A 20,782-nucleotide genomic window follows, 5' to 3' on the forward strand; every position below is an offset into this window, starting at 1 on the left:
TGATGGGCATCTAGGTTGCTTCCATGTCCTGGCTATTATAAACAGTGCTGCGATGAACATTGGGGTACACGTGTCTCTTTCAGTTCTGGTTTCCTTGGTGTGTATGCCCAGAAGTGGGATTGCTGGGTCATATGGCAGTTCTATTTCCAGTTTTTTAAGAAATCTCCACACTGTTCTCCATAGTGGCTGTACTAGTTTGCATTCCCACCAACAGTGTAAGAGGGTTCCCTTTCCTCCACACCCTCTCCAGCATTTATTGCTTGTAGACTTTTGGATAGCAGCCATCCTGACTGGCGTGTAATGGTACCTCATTGTGGTTTTGATTTGCACTTCTCTGATGAGTGATGTTGAGCATCTTTTCCTGTGTTTGTTAGCCATCTGTATGTCTTCTTTGGAGAAACGTCTGTTTAATTCTTTGGCCCATTTTTTGATTGGGTCATTTATTTTTCTGGAATTGAACTGCAGGAGTTGCTTGTATACTTTTGAGACTCTTTGTCTGTTGCTTCGTTTACTATTATTTTCTCCCATTCTGAAGGCTGTCTTTTCACCTTGCTTGTAGTTTCGTTGTGCAAAAGCTTTTAAGTTTAATTAGGTCCCATTTGCTTATTTTTGCTTTTATTTCCAATATTCTGGGAGGTGGGTCATAGAGGATCCCGCTGTGGTTTATGTCGGAGAGTCTTTTGCCTATGTTCTCCTCTAGGAGTTTTATAGTTTCCGGTCTTACATTTAGATCTTTAATCCATTTTGAGTTTATTTTTGTGTATGGTATTAGAGTGTTCTAGTTTCATTCTTTAACAAGTGGTTGACCAGTTTTCCCAGCACCACTTGTTAAAGAGGTTGTCTTTTCTCCATTGTATATTCTTGCCTCCTTTGTCGAAGATAAGGTGTCCATAGGTTCGTGGATTTATCTCTGGGCTTTCTATTCTGTTCCATTCATCTATGTTTCTGTCCTTGTGCCAGTGCCATACTGTCTTGATGACTGTGGCTTTGTAGTAGAGCCTGAAGTCAGGCAGGTTGATTCCTCCAGTTCCATTCTTCTTTCTCAATACTTTTTAATTGGAGGACAACTGCTTTACAATATTGTGTTGGCCTCTGCCACACATCATCAACAAGCATCAGCCCCCTCCCCACGTCCTCTCCCTCCCGAGCACACCTCCCATCTCTCACCCAGTCCCGCCCCTCTGCGCTGTCACAGAGCACTGGGCTGAGCCCCCTCTGTCACAGAGGGAATCTGTTTTACAGACGGTAACGGATATGTTCCCATGCCACTCTCTCAATTCATCCCACCCTCTCCATCCCCCGTGTGTCCACATGTCTGTTCTCTACATCTGTGTCTCCGTTGCTGCCCTGCACATAGGTTCATCAGTAACATCTTTCTAGACTCCATATGCATGCATTAATACACAATATTTGATTTTCTCTTACTTCACTCTGTATAATAGGCTCTAGGTTCATCCACCTCAAGTTAGTCCCAGCAGCACCTACAGTCATGTTCTAAAGACTAAATGAGATGGGTTTATAAAGAGGTTGGTTGGTAACACACGCTTTCTCCAGCCCCATGTTCTACTTTCAGCAAATTTCCCTCTCGCTCCTTTCTATCAGGGCACGTCACTCACCACACTGAAAGCAACACTGTCTGGAGCCCTTCTGGCCGTGTGGTTCTCTGGCTTCCGCAGTAACAGTACCAGCTTTGTTGACACAGTCTCCCCCTACTCCTCCCCTTCTACCTTCATCGGTCTTAGCAGCTTGGGAAACAGGCACAGGAGTGGCAAAGCAGAAAAACCAGGTCACTAGCATGTTTGTTGACATCATCAAAACCCACCCTTGAAATAGCATCCATTTTTCTCGCAGCTGTCTTCTCACAGCTCCCGAACGACTCCTTGATTCTACTGGCCATGTCTTCACTTTTATACACTCAGTAGAATTATGCTTTTTTAAGCAATTTTCAATCTGTCAACATAACCACATGTAAAAAAAAAAAAATACATTTTATAACAGGCGACAGTACTTTTTATGGATCTGAAGAAAAAAATCAAGATGTCTTCAGAGAAGAACGTTAATGTTTCCGAGTCCAAAAATGACAACAAAGATTCTTAAAATGTCCTCTTAAAAGGTAAAATGCCACCCCAATTTCAACTTAATTATATCAAAAATTTTTCTTAGGCTAGTGGAGCAATTTCATTTTTTAAGTGCTCACTGTAGTACCTACATTATGTTTTGACTTTAGCAGCTTGAGTTTATTAATACATAACAGTTTTGATAGAATGGATGGAGAAGTAAGGCCATTTTTAAAGCTGAAAAGAATAACAGTATCTGAGAAGAGAAAGAGGGGGAGAAAAAATTGGCAAGTCTGTATTTACTTCTGAGAACAGTAATGTTTCAGTTATAGAAAGCGCTACTGGTTCATAACATATTAAATGAGAGAACTTTAGGTATATTTGTGAAAAGTATAGGTGGATAAAAGAGTAGAAAGATTAACCTCAGAAGCTGAACACTCATTAAGTTCAAATAGTGAGGATGGAGTTTCCTATTTTTGTGCTTCTATATTTCCTAGATTTTTCTACAATAACCCATATAATTTTTCTAATAAAAACAGAACATTTTATCTTAAAGTACAAACTATTTTAATACAAAGGAAACCAATGAAACTTTGATATTGGATCTATAAAGATAGAATCTATTTATATACATATAAATAAAACTGCACATTTGTGGGCCAGACAACATGTTTTTCTTTTTCCCCAAACACATGCACAGAACTGTTTTGAATTTTATAAGCACGAAGTATGGAAGAGCCCTTTCATGCCATAAGAAATGTGTTGTGTTGATGTTTTTAAAAATAAACTTCTGAACTATCAAAAAGAATGCAGATCAAAATCAGTGAAGAGATAGATTTTAAAAAGCTAAAAAAACTATAAAACTTGAGAGTCCGGCCAGAGACATACTACAAGCATCAGTGATACTGAGGCTACTAAAATTTAGGTCGCTTGACAAATACAAAGGGCCAAGAACACGGTGAATGGATAACTTATTTTACACATGATAAAGAGTATTTTTTAAAAATCTTATAGAAGAGGACTTATTTTTAATGTTGCAAATTAGTTATATAACCCTGGATAAAGTATGCTTATGTACGGATTCTTCTATCCTCTATTTTCCTCAAATCCAATCATTATTAAACACTGTTTCTTTTCATTTATTGGCAATATGGCAACACCCTGAATTTAACGACATTTGGCTTATATATCATCTGCCTCCTCTAACCTTCCCCTGCCATTTTCAAAGCCAAATAAGGTACTTAGATAATAAAGGAAGATGCTTTGTATACACTAAGCCATAGAAAATGAAGGTGAGAGGAAATAAATTTAAAACATGCCATCATTGAAACAACATGATGCTAGGATCTAGGACTACATTTAACTTACAGTTTCCAAATTTAAATTATTCCATAAATTAAATACTTTTGACAGAAATAAAGGCAGCATCTAGTTATTACTTAGTTTCTATGTTTAACTACATAATTATTAGGTCTGAAATGTTAGCCACATAACCATAAACACAGCATAAAATGACTCTTTAACCAGAGTACATTCTTGAAACTTAAAATTACAAGAGAAATTCAGCAGTGTCAATAATAAGTCCATTTGCAAACATTTATCATTATTCTTCCTTTCTTCTCTACTGGAACTTGGCATATTTCCTTCACAGTTATCTTTTTATTTTTTTTTATTTAAAAAGTCTGTTATAGTTTGTTTATTTATTTTAAATTTCCATTTATTTTTATTAGTTGGAGGCTAATTACTTTACAATATTGTAGTGGTTTTTGCCATACATTGACATGAATCAGCCATGGATTTACATGTGTTCCCCATCCCGATCCCCCCTCCCACCTCCCTCTCCATCCCATCCCTCTGGGTCTTCCCAGTGCACCAGCCCCGAGCACTTGTCTCATGCATCCAACCTGGACTGGCTATCTGTTTCACACTTGATAATATACATGCTTCGATGCTGTTCTCTCAGATCATCCCACCCTCGCCTTCTCCCATAGAGTCCAAAAGTCTTTTCTTTACATCTGTGTCTCTTTTTCCGTCTTGCATATAGGGTTATCGTTACCATCTTTCTAAATTCCATATATATGCATTAGTATACTGTATTGGTGTTTATCTTTCTGGCTTACTTCACTCTGTATAATGGGCTCCAGTTATCTTTTTAAAAAAACATATTTAAAAGAAATTCTTCAAGAACAATATAACCAGAAAAAAAAAAGCAAAACTAAAATACAATGCTGTCAATAAAAAAGTATTAAATATAAAACTTTCAGTACTAAAATGTAAATCTGGAACAATTCAAATATTTTTTAAAAAGCTCCAATAAAGAAGTACTGCTTACTAATTCTTACTAATGAGATTGATCATTTTTCTAAAAGCTTATTCGCTGTTTCCCAGTAGAAGCTGTTTTGTCCATTTATCTACTGCATGTTTTCTTGCCAACTTGTATGAGCTTTTTTTTTTGTATGAGCTTTTTATATGTAATATGGGATATTATCCCTTTCTGTCATATATATTGCAAATATTTTCACCCATATTTCTTTTTTTAAAACTTGGTTTGGTTTTTAGTTAATTTTCTCTCATTTCTTAGTCATAAGTTCATTATGGTTAGTATATAACATAATAAATAAATTTAGGAATTGCTTTTTCCACAAATGACAATTAGTGGAATAATATAGTGCTACTAAGACTTTCAGCAAAAATGGACAGACAAGCCTCATTCTTGGTTTGCTACTTAGAAGAGACATTACAAAACACATTTAAAAACAACTATATAATTTTCCAAATGATTCAGAACTGTTCAAAATGATGAGCAATGTATAAGTCATGAAATGAACACTGTTGTCTGGGAAGGCACAACAATAGCAAATACAAGGTACAAAATTCACTGAATTATTCACTGAATTACTCAAGCCTAATAACAAAAATTAAACACAAATTAATTTATACTTGGAAAATAAAAACATTAATCCAATAAATAAAATTATGACAAGTCCTTTTTCCCCCCTTTAAGGTGATTTACTGTAACTATGAAAAGGAGTTAATATTATTTTTCTTTTTTATGAATATTTGGAAAATATTACTGTGCAAAATAATTTATCTTCAAGAATATTAATTTTAGAAGTCAAACTAAGGCTAAGAAAATGAAAATAATGGCACAGAAAGTGATAAGCAGATAACAAAAGTTAAAAGCAGAAGGCCTCCCATTAAAATGATCACTATACTGAGGCAATGAATATATGTGTATATGGTGCATCAAGAAATTCCGGTATACAAAAACCCAAATTTACATGATGAAGTATTAACAGGTGTTTATTTTACACAATGATGCTTGGTTTCTAAAAGGATTCAATACAGATTTTCTAAATGATCATTTTCTTCAACAAAGTTAAATGCATCCAATTTTAATCTCTCTTTGAGACAGTGATCCAGGCTTCCTCTTTGGATGATGTCACCAGTTCATACTTCGTTTCAATAACTTGTCCCTGCACAGAAAGCAGCTGCAGCCTCCTCAGCAGGACACTCAGAAGCACGGTGGCCGCCATGTAGGCAAACCTGGGCAGGGAGAGAGTGACGGGTTACCGAAGCCGAACGATTATTTATACAGTTTCACGTCTAAATTTAGTTTATACAACTTATGCAGATTGTTCATTCTCATCGACAGTGATCAGCAACATTTTAAGTGCAAAGTCTGACATCTTTCGTGTTCCTTTATCATCTCACCTCAGCTCTGGGCATTCCCGTGCGCCTGAAAATCCAAGCAAGCAGAAAGTTCTCATTGCAGAGTCGTCATCGAAACGCTCTGGGTGAAACCTAGAGGGAAGATTCAGGGCTGGTCAAACAGAGCTCCAGCGGCAGGGCACGTGTTTACACTGTAAGGACACAGGCGTGTAACACCGTGTAAAAACTACTAAAGACAGAAACTGCTGGCACATTACATTTCTTTTTTTTTTTTTTAACATTATATTTCATTTTGACCTTTTATGTTCCTAAACTACTGAACATGTGTCTCTTTTTGCTTACTTTATTACTTCTAAACAATAGGTGCAAAATACATTTCTCTAGAACCATCAAGGAATAAAAGCGTTAACAGGCACTTATATCATTTAGAGATTTAAGGATAAATCACACAAAATCACCTGGTGAGTATTTACATTAAGAGTGTTCAAAATATGTTACATGAGACCATCGAATCAATATGCAAAGCATTTTACATTGCCTTTTCAATTAAATTTCATTTCTTAAAATTGAAGTCACCAGACTTAAAATTATACACATCAAAATTATATTACATGAGGCCCAGACTTATTAATAAGTGAAGGAAATGTTGGTAAATCATCTGCCTGCAATGCAGGAGACCCAGGTTCAATTTCTGGGTCGGGAAGATCCCCTGGTGAAGGAAATGGTAACTCACTCCAGTATTCCTGCCTGGAGAATCCCATGGACAGAGGAGCCTGGCAGGCTACAGTCCACAGGATTGCAAGAGTCGGACACGACTTAGCGACTAAACCACCATCACCAAGGATTTTTTACCATACAGAAAAAAAGTTTTAGTCTGTAAACAGTCATGCGGAAATGGATATATTAAAACAAAATAATCAACCCACCAACCTGTAATTTGTGAAGTCGCTCAGTCGTGTCCAACTCTTTGCGACCCCATGGACTGTAACCTACCAGGCTCCTCCATCCATGGGATTTTCCAGGCAAGAGTACTGGAGTGGGTTGCCATTTCCTTCTCCAGGAGATCTTCCCTACCCAGGGATTGAACCTGGGTCTCACTCATTGTAGACAGACACTTTACTGTCTGAGCCACTAGGTAAGTCAACCCACCAAGGAGCATGAACATTCCCCTCAAGACAAAGACTTAATGCCAACGGAAATGGAACTGAAGTCAGCCAGTCGCTCTGCATGGCGCTTAGTCAGGTCTCCAACATCACTCAAGAGCAAGAGCCCAGGAAAAAAAAAAAATTCCCCTCAAAAACAAACATTTTTAAAAGATCTAAACTACTGTATAAGTACCGCACGCTAACCGATTGCGCCACTGGAGCTCTTAAACTACTATGAGAGGAAAAAAAATCTGCTTTCATAGTCTTTTTAAAGAGTGTAAATTATCTTTTACTTTTGAGATACAGTCTATTTACATTAGAGTCTATAGAAAAATTATATCAAATATAATCAGCTTTTCCTTTTGTAAACTAACTTGAAAATTGGGACCCTAAGTGTTTACTTGAAGATATCTATGTTTCCAGGATAAAAGAAAATGAAACTAGCTTTTTCCAACTTAAAATTTTTTTTCTTATTTTATATTGGAATATAGTTGGTTTACAATGTTGCATTTATTTCAAGTGAACAGCAAAATGATTCAGTTATACATACACACAGATCTATTATTTTTCTGGTTTCTTTCCCATATAGGTTATTACAGAATATTGAGTAGAGTCTCCTGTGCTATACAGTTGGTCCTTGTTGATTATCTATTTTATATATAGTAGTGTGTATATGTTGATCCAAATCTCCTAATTTATCCCTCACTCCCACTTTTCCGCTTTGGTAACTGAAAGTTTTGTAAATCTGTGAGTCTGTCTCTGTTTTGTAAATAAGTTCAATTGCATCACTCTTTCAGAGTCCACACATAAGTGATATCATGTGATACTTGTCTTTCTGTATCTGACTTACTTCACTTAGTATGATAATCTCTAGGTCCATCCACGTTGCTGCAGATGGGATTATTTCATGCTTTTTTATGGCTGAGTAATATTTGGGGGGGGCTCCAAAATCACTGCGGATGGTGACTGCAGCCATGAAATTAAAAGACGCTTACTCCTTGGAAGGAAAGTTATGACCAACCTAGACAGCGTATTAAAAAGCAGAGACATTACTTTGCCAACAAAGGTCCGTCTGGTCAAGGCTGTGGTTTTTCCAGTGGTCATGTATGGATGTGAGAGTTGGACTGTGAAGAAAGCTGAGCGCTGAAGAATTGATGCTTTTGAACTATGGTGTTGGAGAAGACTCTTGGGAGTCCCTTGGACTGCAAGGAGATCCAACCAGTTCATCCTAAAGGAGATCAGTCCTGGGTGTTCATTGGAAGGACAGATGCTGAAGCTGAAACTCCAATACGCTGGCCACCTAATGCGAAGAGTTGACTCATTGGAAAAGACCCTGATGCTGGGAGGGATTGGGGGCAAGAGGAGAAGGGGACGACAGAGGATGAGATGGCTGGATGGCATCACTGACTCAATAGACATGAGTTTGAGTAAACTCTGGGAGTTTGTGATGGACAGGGAGGCCTGGCGTGCTGCGATTCATGGGGTCGCAAAGAGTCGGACACGACTGAGCGACTGAACTGAACTGAACTGAATATTCCATTGCAGGTTTCCCTGGTGGCTCAGTGGTAAAGAACCTACACAAGTTCAATCCCTGGGTCGGGAAGATTCAGAGAAGCCTAGTGGGCTACCGTCCATGGGGTTGCAAAAGAATAAGGTAAAACTTCACGGCTAAACAACACCACATTCCATTGTATATATGTATCATATCGTCTTTAACCGTTTCTCTATTGAGAAACACAGGATGATGCCATGACTTGACTATTGTAAATAGTGTTCCAATGAACACTGGAGTCTATGTATCTTTTTGAATTATGGTTTTCCCCAGATGTATGCCCAAGAGTGGGACTGATGGATCATATGGTAGCTTGACTTTTAGATTCTTAAGAAACCTCCATACTATTTTCCATAGTTGCTGTAGCAATTTACATTCCTATCAACTGTGTAGGAGGGTTCCCTTTTCTCCACACTCTAGCATTTACTGCTTGTAGATTTTTTGATGACAGCCATTCTGACCAGTGTGAGGTGATACCTCACTGTAGTTTTGATCTGCATTTCTCTAATAATTGGCAATGCTGGGCATCTTTCATATGTTTTAAGCCATATTCACTAACAATTAAAGAGGAAAAAGAGAAATTAAGGAAACGATATTATTTACCATCACGTCAAAAAGAGTAAAATACCTAGGAATAAACCTACCTAAGAAGGTGAAAAAACCAATACTCCAAAAACTATAAGACACTGATGAAAAAAATTGAAGATGGCACAGATAAAATGATATACCATGTTCTTGGACTGAAAGAATCAATATTGTCAAAACGACTATATTACACAAAGTAATCTGCAGATTCAACACAATCCCTATCAAATTATCAGTGGCATTTCTTGCTGATCTAAAACAAAAAAACTTAAAATGTGTATGGAAACACAAAAGACCCCAAATGGCCAAAGCAATATTGAGAAAGAAAAACAGAGCGGGAGGAATCAGGCTCCCTGACTTCATTCTGTACGATAAAGCTACAGTGATCAAACAGTATGATTTTGGCATGAAGACAGGGATCAATGGGAGGCTTAGAAATAAACCCACACACCTATGGTCAACTAATCTACGATAAAGGAGGCAAGACTATACAGTGGAGAACAGACAATCTCAATAAGTGGTGTCCAAAACTGGACAGCTACAGTTAAAAGAATGAAATTAGAACATTCTCTAACACCATCCACATAAATAAACTGAGGATGGATTAAAAATATAAAGGTAAGATCGGATACCACAAAACTCTTATAGGAGAACACAGGCAGAAGAACACTCCTTGACATAAACCACAACAATATCATTTTGCGTTCACCTCCTAAAGTAATGAAAATAAAACAGAAACTAACAAATAGGACCTAGTTAAACCTAAAAGCTTTTTTTGCACAGCGAAAAGAAAACCATAAACAAAGTGAAAAGACAACACACAGAATGGGATGAAATGTTAGCAAATGATGTGACTGACAAGGGGTTAATCTCCAAAATATACAAACAGTCCATGTAGCTCAATATCAAAAAAACAAACACCACAATCAAAAAATGGGCAGAAGATCCAAAAAGATATTTCTCCAAAAAAGACACAGAGACATCCAACTATTTTGTTAAATATCTCACAATTTTAAGGATTAAAAAATGAAAATGAATAGGTAACTTAATCTCAAGTACTGAGGTTTTTTAAAAAACTTCTGTAACACTTATTTTATTTGTTTATTTTCAGGGTAAGAGGTAATCCCAATTTTATTTTCCATCATGAATTTAACTCAATTTACAACAAAAGATTATAAAATATGTAGCAAATGACAGTGTTATCCAAATACTAGGCTTTCAGAATTTTGAAAATACACTAAATTTTCTAGGTATGTAGTCAAACTCCTTCCAGAGAAGGATCGGGAGATAGGCATCTCCCTCTGCATTGAGGTGTGGGGGCTAACCACAGCCAGTACCTCCATGCCCATTAACATGTGCTTCTTTGTTTGCTATGATCCTGTGGGACTTATAAAGGCAAGATGTGCCAGTTAACAGTTAACGAGGGCACATCCCTCCCTCGATGGCAGCCGTAAAAGCCGGGACACCCGATGTGTGTGAAAGGGAGATGCTGGCAACTTGGTTTTATGGTTGGAGTGAACTAGAAGAAGATTGGGCGTGTGTCCACTGGCTCCCGCAGGCTCTGGAGGGGATCTCAGCCAGTATTTCTACATGCAGGCTCATGAAGAAGCTGGGTCTTCAGGCAGCAGCTTGTAAAGTATGCAATCAACCCCCGTGCAGGGAAAGCCTGGGAGACAGGCTCTTCTGCCCGTCCCCTCTGTGCTGAGCCCTATGGGGACAGCCGTGGCGAACACGTGTGCTCCCAACATGCTCCCGTTAAGGACTGCTGCTTTGCCACAGTCCTGGGCAACTCAGGAGCGCAACTCAGATGGCGTCTGAAGGAGATGTTTTGAGAGCCCATCCCTCAGGCGGGAGCATTTAAAACTGGGGCACAAATTGTGCCTCTCTGATCCTCAGGGAGAAGTGAGAGTTGGATGTTCCCTCCTGATTGTACGGCACTGTGCTGGGGGTGGAGTTTATGGCAAGAATGTGTCTCAGCCTTTCCCACGTGCTTCAATGCGGGTATTTTCTCATTTACCTAATGTGGAGGAGTCACTCAGCTAGTTCCTGGATTTTTCTCAGAGGGAATTGCTCTACATGCAGAACATCTGTGTGAGGAAGGAAATTCATGAGCCTGCTGTATCACCATCTTGGTCTCAGTCCATACTAAGGATTTTAATGTTTGCCTTAGTTCTTTTTAGTTGAGAATTCTATTTCAGTCTGGTTTTTTTTTTAAGCTGATAATATTTCATTATTTGGTATAGAGTAGTATTTACATTATTATCCATTTAAATCACAAAATTTGACTCAGGGTTTCTTCCTCTGAGACACCGCCAATACAATAAAAGCAACAATGCATTTATTTCTATAAATAAATCATGTCTAGACAGTTTTCTATAAGGAGAATAAGGTAATGTCAGTTACTCAAAAAGGAAACTTATAAAAACCACAATGAAATATCACCACATACCCATTAGAATGAAAATAAAAAATAGAAACAATAGTTAATGCTACTGAGGCTACCGAGAAGCTAAATCTCTCCAAACAGTGCTGCTGAGAATCTATAAAAAATTGTCTGGCAGTTTCTTGTGAAATTAAGTATGCACTAACCGTATAACCAATCATACTCTGGCATTGTTCCTAAGAAATGAAATGCCATGTTCACACAAAACCTCGTACACAAATGTTCATAAGAGCTTTATTCATATAAGCAGAATATTAGAAACAAGCCAGGTGTCCTTTAGTCGGTCAAAGGATAGAAGCTGAACAAACTCTGCACATGTAGACTACTACTTAGCCATAAAAAATATGCAACACCCTTTGTTGATCTCAAGAGCATTAACTTTAGTGAAAAAAGTCAATCTCTCAATCTTCCTCTGTGTGATAATTATATTTAAACTGTAATTAATCGATCATCTGTCTCTACAGGGTCTACCTCAGTCCTATGTACATTTTGGCTAGTGTGACGCGGTCTCTCAAGGATCATCTCGAGGCACTGACACAAATTAATCTCTGGAGTTTCCACAAGGGATGGATGATGAGGTGTCCAACTGAAGAAAGCTCTTCCCCGGCATACAACATTACTAATAACATTTCCTAAATTCGACTGCATTTGATTCCTAAAAATGGTTTCTACATTTTAGCATATATTTCTTTCAGTATCTACAATCTGTGGCCCTGATTCTCTGAGTATTTTGAGGATAGGAGCAGTGTCAAAAATTCTAGCAAAGTTCTTATGCTTTTTGTATTACATCTAAAAGTTGACCAAAAATTTGGCATTTTTCCACGAGAATTTTTTTAAGATTTTAAAATGTGAAATTTTAATTTTTTATAACTATAAGTTATAACATTTTTATTTTACCAATGTATGTCTTTCATTCTGCTACGAAAGCCCCTTGGAATATTAAATATACTTGAGTTTTTAGCAGATTTTGAAGTCCTGGTATTTAATTTATTAGTAGATTTCCCTTTAATATCACTGTAACGTGAAAAACTAAAATGACTTAATGCTTAAATGTCTCTGCCTTATACTCTGGAAGTAGGTTTTTCTTTTACTTTAACCATGCCACCAACTCTGCCCCCTGCCTGTCACATAGCTGTCTTAGCCCTCATCAACTCAACATATAACCTTCTTTCAGGCCGGTAGATCTTAACCTACTTCTTTAAGGCAGATTTTCCCAGATGAAGGAAATGGCAACCCACTCCAGTATTCTTGCCTGGAAAACCCCATGGACTGAGGATCCTGGTGGGCTACAGTCCATGGGGTCGCAAAGAGTCGGACACGACTGAGCAGCTTCACTTCACTTCACTGAGGAGGCAAACAGCATCAGCTTTGTTCTTCACCTTTCCCCTCCCTTGCTGTTCCCACACACAATATACACACAGCACCTATTTTCTGATTTCAACCAAAGAGCTTAATAACTGAGACCAACAGAATGAAAATGAAGAAACTGCATACGCAATACCCATTTACCAGTAACAGAACTCCAAAATACTGCTGAAATTAAAGGATAATTGTGGAGATTATGTAATTAAATAGATCTTGGGACAGAACTGGTAATAGGAGAAATAAAGAGTAGAAGACAGCAGATTCATGGAAGAAAAAGTATTGAACAGAAGATATACAGGGAAGGTGGTGGCTTTCTGTTTTTATATCACTGTTACATACTGAATTTCTCCTCAAAACAGAAAAAAAAAACACAAATCATGCAAACACATAAAAATTAAGAACTGCAAAGACAATGACAGAAATTTCCTACTTGTATGGAGATGACCAAGTACTGGGATCCTGAAGCACGACTCCAAGGGCGTACAGGACAAGGGTCTGCAAAAAAAAAATAAGATACCCTGGTTATGGAAGGGCTAACAGAGACAAAATGACGCCCAGAGAGCCAACTTATAAAAGTATTACATACAGTAGAAAACACAGCCCATTAGTTTGGTGATCTCATAGTGGGAAGGTATCCCTTATGCATGTCACAAAATACTGAAGTCATAAAAGAATAACAGACTTCATGATGTGAAAATTTATTTTTTTTCATTTATTTTTATTAGTTGGAGGCTAATTACTTCACAACACTGCAGTGGGTTTTGCCATACATTGACATGAATCAGCCATGGAGTTACATGTATTCCCCATCCCGATCCCCCCTCCCACCTCCCTCTCCACCCGATCCCTCTGGGTCTTCCCAGTGCACCAGGCCCGAGCACTTGTCTCATGCATCCCACCTGGGCTGGTGATCTGTTTCACTATAGATAAGATGTGAAAATTTAAAACCGGCGTCCAACAAAAATGAAACACACCATAAAACGAGTAAAAGATAAACAACAGACAGAAAAAAAAGATTTGCCATATAACTGACAGAATTAATATGTATAATCTACAAAAAGACATATAAACTCACTAGAAAGAAAATAATTTACAAAAGAAATACAAACTGTGAGTATATGTATGAAAAGCTATTCAATCTCTCCAATTATCAGGGGAAGCAAATTAAAATTATGAGATAATTTTTCATATATGATTCACATAATATATAAAAGATTCATAAATCCAGAGGTGGTAAAGACTATGGAGAGGAAAAGCATTCTTATACACTGTTGCTCAAAATATAAATTGCCTTTTAGAGGCAATTTGTAGTAATGAAAAAAATTAATGTCAATCTAAATTTTCATCAGTGAGGACTATTTAAATTATGGTCCATTCATACAATGCAGTACTATACATCCATTAAAAATAATGAATTGGATCTACAGTAAGTGCCAGTTGTATTAACTGCCTCAATAAAAGAAGAAAATTGTAAACAACATATAAAGAGTATATTTTCACATATAAATTAGGTCTTTAAAATACATACATACATATGTATATACACATAGAGTAGTACATATACACAGGAAAAAACCTACAAAATATACACTACACGATTCACAGTAGTACCTAGGGAGAAAGGAGTCTTTCTTTTATGTTTCTTGAACCTTAATTTAAAACAAGCATATATTATTTTGTAATTTAAAACAACTGTCTTTTATTTAACAATAGGTAGCATTTATTGGATACTTTATAAACAATAAAGCTTTAAAAATACACGCTAAAAGAGTTGAAAAGAATAACTGAATGGGTTAAGCATACCAAATGTTTCCTACCTCCCTAGGAATAATAAATTTGTCAATCTTTCCTTCAATATCTTGAAGCCGGGCAGAAACTGGGGTCAGTTTGGCAGTCCGAACAGTTTCGCAAAGCACTTGCCGACAATACCTGTTTAAAAAAAATTTTTTTGAGGATCCTTATTTTGGGAAATTGATTTGGGAATCAATTTGAAATGTATATGCATTTTAAAGTGTCATTCAGCAATTTTAATAACCTTCCTAACTTGAAATAGTCATCATAATGCTTATTTGCTTAAAATACAGTGTATACTAGAAGCATATAAAGTTTAGGTTTAGGTGAGTAAGAATTTAAACAAATAAAAACAACTTTAAAAGTACCAGAAGAAAACACAATATTTTTAAAATTTGTGTGCAGAAACATCCTTTATTTTTAATAAAGGATTTAATAAAAATTTTAATAAGACTTTTCTACTTCAAAATTAGAAAAAATATTGAAACAATGATGGATATCATAAAGAAAAACACCATGACTATGGAAAATTTTCTACATACTTGAACTCATCATTAAGTAAAATTAAAAGCCAAGTAGAAAAATTTTTTACTGTAAATATATCCTTAATGCATCAAAGCTCTTTAAAAACCCAAATTAAAATGATCAAAAACATAAATAAATAAAATAAAATGATCAAACATCCCAACAGGAATATGGACAGAAAATATAAAAGCAATCCACAAAAAAAGAAAAAAAATTGCAAATGTCATGGAAACATAAATGATACTCAACTACTCAACCTCATTAACAACAAAAAGACTGCCAATCAAAGCAAATTTTTTTACCTGCCAGATTACCAAATATAAACAAGAGTATTGTCATAGAAAATGCTAATAAAAAATAGGGAAATGGACATTCATACTCGCTTGGGGGAGTATAAATTGGTAACACCTTCTGAAGGATGCTGCCCTGTGCTGAGTTGCTCAGTCATGTCGGACTCTTTGCGATCCCATGGACTAGCCCTCCAGGCTTCTCTGTCTACGGGGATTCTCCAGGCAGGAATACTGGAGTGGGTTGCCATGCCCTCCTCCAGGAGATCTTCCCAACCCTGGGACTGAACCCAGGTCTTCTGCACTGCAGGCAGATTCTTCACCCTCTTAGCCACCAGGGAAGCTCTGAGGAAGGCTAACTTGCAATATATATGAAAATATAAAGTCTGCATTACAATGAGAGGATTAAAAGCTAAAATATATTGAAATCTTGCTATGCACCAGTTCTGTTAAATAATTTCTATGCAGTATTTCATTTAATCCTGATAAGAAACTCATGGGTATTATTTTTTTAATTTTACAGATTTTAAAAATGAGGCAATTGTTTAAGATCACACAGCAGGATGAAACAGGGCACTCAAAGCTGGTGTACTGGGACAACGCAAAGGGATGGGATGGGGAGGGAGGAGGGAGGGGGTTTGGGATGTGCACCCGTGGCTGATTCATGTCAACGTATGGCAAAAACCACCACAATGTTATAAAGTAATTAGCCTCCCAATTAATTAATTAAAAGAAAGATCACACAGCAGGTAAGTGGTAGTGACAGGATTCAAACCCGTCTGTTACGCCATAGCCGCTAACTGTAAACACTACACTACTGCATACATTCTTAAATAATTATCTCATTTCTCAGACCTTATTAATAGAAAGATTTGGAAATATCTGCAAAGATGTAAGCACACAAATATTGATTTTTATAATTTCTAAAAACATCAAAAGCAGAAAAGGAACATCCTTTTCTCTTTGAACAAATATTTTTTTTCTTTCAAACAACAGCTTTCTGATTTTTATTAAATATGCATCTAGAACATTCATAGCTGCCGCTTTTTTTTTTTTTCCATTTATTTTTATTAGTTGGAGGCTAATTACTTTACAATATTGTAGTGCTTTTTGCCGTACATTGACATGAATCAGTCATGGATTTTCATGTGTTCCCCATCCCAATCCCCCCTCCCGCCTCCCTCTCCATCCCATCCCTCTGGGTCTTTCCAGTGCACCAGCCCTGAGCACTTGTCTCATGCATCCAACCTGGGCTGGTGATCTGTTTCACCCTTGATATTATATTTGTTTCAATGCTGTTCTCTCAGAACATCCCAGCCTCGCCTTCTCCCACAGAGCCCAAAAGTCTGTTCTGAACATCTGTGTCTCTTTTCCTATTTTGCATATAGGGTTATTGTTACCATCTTTTTAATTTCCATATATATGCGTTAGTATACTGTATTGGTGTTTATCTTTCTGGCTTACTTCACTCTGTATAATGGGCTCCAGTTTCATCCATCTCATTAGAACTGATTCAAATGAATTCTTTTTAATGGCTGAGTAATATTCCACGGTGTATATGTACCATAGCTTCCTTATCCATTCGTCTGCTGATGGGCATCTAGGTTGCTTCCATGTCCTGGCTATTATAAACAGTGCTGTGATGAACACTGGGGTGCACGTGTCTCTTTCAGATCTGGTTTCCTTGGTGTGTATGCCCAGAAGTGGGATTGAACAAATATTTTTTAGGTACTTACTACATTAGAAGCACTGCATCAGATACTAAGCTACAACAGTGAACAAGACAAAACCATCAAAGAATTTCAAAGTCTAGCTGGCAGGGGAAAGGACAGAGGAAGGAACATCAAGTATGAACAATTAAAAAGGCACAGTAACTGCTATGATAAAGGAAGCTCAGGGTGCTGGGGAACACGGCAGGAGCACCAAGCTGGAGAAAGGACTTGGCAGATGAATAAACACTTAGCCTGAGACCTGAAGGAAAAACTGGACTCAGCTAGAGGACAGAGGAAGAGAGAAGGTAGCCGAAAGTCAGAAGATTAAAAATAGTGTTTCATATTTGAGAAAACAAAAGCATTTCAGGAAAGCTGAAATGCCTCATAAGGCAAAATAGTGGGTATAAATTTTATCTTAAGTACAACCAGAAGGATCTTAAGAAGGATCTTAAACAGGGGAGTATGATCAGATACAACTCCCCAGATATAGAAGAATGACTAGCACAGTGATTCTCAACTTTGACTACACATTAGAATCATCTGAGAAGCTTCTGAAACTTTCTGATGCCCAGAGATTGTTGGTTTGGGATTAGTCTCAGGTAAGAAACACCAGGAGTAACAGGCAAATTTGGCCTTCGAGTACGGAATGAAGCAGGGCAAAGGCTAATAGAGTTTTGCCAAGAGAACGCACTGGTCATAGCAAACACCCTCTTCCAACAACACAAGAGAAGACTCTACACATGCACATCACCAGATGGTCAACACCGAAATCAGATTAATTATATTCTTTGCAGCCAAAGATGGAGAAGCTCTACACAGTCAGCAAAAACAAGACCAGGAGCTGACTGTGGCTCAGATCATGAACTCCTTATTGCCAAATTCAGACTTAAATTGAAGTAGGGAAAACCACTAGACAATTTGGGTATGACCTAAATCAAATCCCTTATGACTATAGAGTCAAAGTGAGAAACAGATTTAGGGGACTAGATCTGATAGACAGAGTGCCTGCTGAACTATGGATGGAGGTTCGTGACACTGTACAGGAGACAGGGATCAAGACCATCCCCGTGGAAAAGAAATGCAAAAAGGCAAAATGGCTGTCTGAGGAGACCTCACAAATAGCTGAGAAAAGAAGAGAAGCAAAAAGCAAAGCACAAAAGGAAAGATATTCCCATTTGAATGCAGAGTTCCAAAGAATAGCTAGGAGAGATAAGAAACCCTTCCTCATGGATCAATGCAAAGAAATAGAGGAAAACAACAAAATAGGAAAGACTAGAGATCTCTTCAAGAAAATCAGAGCTACCAGGGGAACATTTCATCCCAAGATGGGCTCAATAAAGGACAAAAATGGGATGGACCTAACAGAAGCAGAAGATATTAAGAAGAGGTGGCAAGAATACACAGAAGAACTGTACAAAAAAGATCTTCACAACCCAGATATTCACGATGGTGTGATCACTCACCTAGGGCCAGACTTCCTGGAATGTGAAATCAAGTGGGCCTTAGGAAACATCACTACAAACAAAGCTAGTGGAGGTAATGGAATTCCAGCTGAGCTATTTCAAATCCTGAAAGACAATGCTGTGAAAGTGCTGCACTCAATATGCCAGCAAATTTGGAAAACTCAGCAGTGGCCACAGGACTGGAAAAGGTCACTTTTCATTCCAATCCCTAAGAAAGGCCAGGCCGAAGAATGCTCAAACTAGCACACAATTGCACTCATCTCACCCGCTATTGAAGTAATGCTCAAAATTCTCCAAGCCAGGCTACAGCAATATGTGAACCGTGAACTTGCAGATGTTCAAGCTGGTTTTAGAAAAGGCAGAGGAACCAGAAAACAATTGCCAACATCCGCTGGATCATCGAAAAAGCAAGAGAGTTCCAGAAAAACATCTATTTCTGCTTTATTGACTACGCCAAAGCCTTTGACTGTGTGGATCACAAGAAACTGTGGAAAATTCTGAAAGAGACGGGAATACCAGACCACCTGACCTGCCTCTTGAGAAACCTGTATGCAGGTCAGGAAGCAACAGTTAGAACTGGACATGGAACAACAGACTGGTTCCAAATAGGAAAAGGAGTACATCAAGGCTGTATATTGTCACCCTGCTTATTTAACTTACATGCAGAGTACATCATGGGAAACTCTGGCTGGAAGAAGCACAAGCTGGAATCAAGATTGCCAGGAGAAATATCAATAACCTCAGATATGCAGATGACACCACCCTTATGGCAGAAAGTGAAGAAAACTAAAGAGCCTCTCAATGAAAGTCAAAGAGGAGAGTGAAAAAGTTGGCTTAAAGCTCAACATTCAGAAAACTAAGATGATGGCATTTAGTCCCATCACTTCATGGGAAATAGATGGGGAAACAGTGGAAACAGTGTCAGACTTTTTTTTTGGGACTCCAAAATCACTGCAGATGGTGATTTCAGCCATGAAATCAAAAGACACTTACTCCTTGGAAGGAAAGTTATGACCAACCTAGATAGCATATTAAAAAGCAGACACATTACTTTGCCAACAAAGGTCCATCTAGTCAAGGCTATGGTTTTTCCAGTGGTCATGTATGGATGTGAGAGTTGGACTGTGAAGAAAGCTGAGCGCCGTAAAATTGATGCTTTTGAACTGTGGTGTTGGAGAAGACTCTTGAGAGTCCCTTGGATTGCAAGGAGATCCAACTGGTCAATCCTAGAGGAGATCAGTCCTGGATGTTCACTGGAAGGACTGATGCTGAAGCTGATACTCCAATACTTTGGTCACCTCATGCGAAGAGTGGACTCACTGGAAAAGACCCCGATGCTGGGAGGGACTGGGGGCAGGAGAAGAAGGGGACGACAGAGGATGAGATGGCTGGATGGCATCACCGACTCGATGGACATGAGTTTGAGTAAACTCCGGGAGTTGGTTTTGGACAGGGAGGCCTGGCGTGCTGCGTTTCATGGGGTCACAAAAAGTCGGACACGACTCAGCGACTGAACTGGACTGATGTATATTTTTAAAGCACCTGAAGAGATTAGTGTACAGTCACTGGCTCCAAGAGCAATCTGGAGTAGCTCAGTTGATAAAGAATTTGCCTGCAATGCAGGAGACCCCAGTTCGATCCCTGAATCGGGAAGATGCACTGGAGAAGGGATAGGCTACCCACTCCAGTGTTCTTGGACTTCCCTCATGGCTCAGCTCGTAAAGAACCATCTGCGATGCAGGAGACCTGGGTTTGATCCCTGGGTTGGGAAGATCCCCTGGAGAAGCTAAAGGCTACCCACTCCAGTATCCTGGCCTAGAGAATTACAATGACTGTATAGTCCATGGGGTCACAAAGAGTCAGACAAGACTGAGCGAGTTTTACTTTCACAGGAGGAAGAAAGACACAGGCTGTTGAAATGCCCCAGACAAGTTGGTGGTGCTCCTCATGGGTGGGAGGGCGGGGACAATGGAAAGAACGAAAACTAAACTTCTAACGAAATACTGTTTGGAAAATAAAATCAACAGAACTTACTCACTGACTTGATGTGGTGGAGTTACTACATATAGAACACTGTCTACAACACGTTAAGAGAAAACATGGAATTTACAGAAGAGTTACATGTTTTGTATTTAAAAATGTTTTTAAATTTTTTGTTTTAAATACATACATATAAATGTATAGA

General features: G+C 38.1%; 1 protein-coding gene across 2 annotated transcripts in view; it reads right to left on the minus strand.

The window, feature by feature from the left end:
• Positions 1-5,344: 5,344 nt before the first annotated feature.
• LOC122698783 (cytochrome P450 20A1) overlaps positions 5,345-20,782 on the minus strand; it is a 45,198-nt gene continuing 29,760 nt past the window's right edge. For both annotated transcript variants that reach the window (XM_043910360.1, XM_043910361.1), the window contains exons 10-13: positions 14,637-14,748; positions 13,250-13,314; positions 5,772-5,861; positions 5,345-5,603 (exon numbers count right to left, since the gene is read on the minus strand). In XM_043910360.1, coding sequence (XP_043766295.1) covers positions 5,453-5,603; positions 5,772-5,861; positions 13,250-13,314; positions 14,637-14,748 — 418 coding nt within the window. In that variant the 3' untranslated portion in view covers positions 5,345-5,452. The remainder of the gene's footprint in view (positions 5,604-5,771; positions 5,862-13,249; positions 13,315-14,636; positions 14,749-20,782) is intronic.

Source organism: Cervus elaphus, chromosome 8 (genome assembly GCF_910594005.1).
Source record: "Cervus elaphus chromosome 8, mCerEla1.1, whole genome shotgun sequence".
Taxonomy (NCBI): Eukaryota; Metazoa; Chordata; class Mammalia; order Artiodactyla; family Cervidae; genus Cervus; species Cervus elaphus.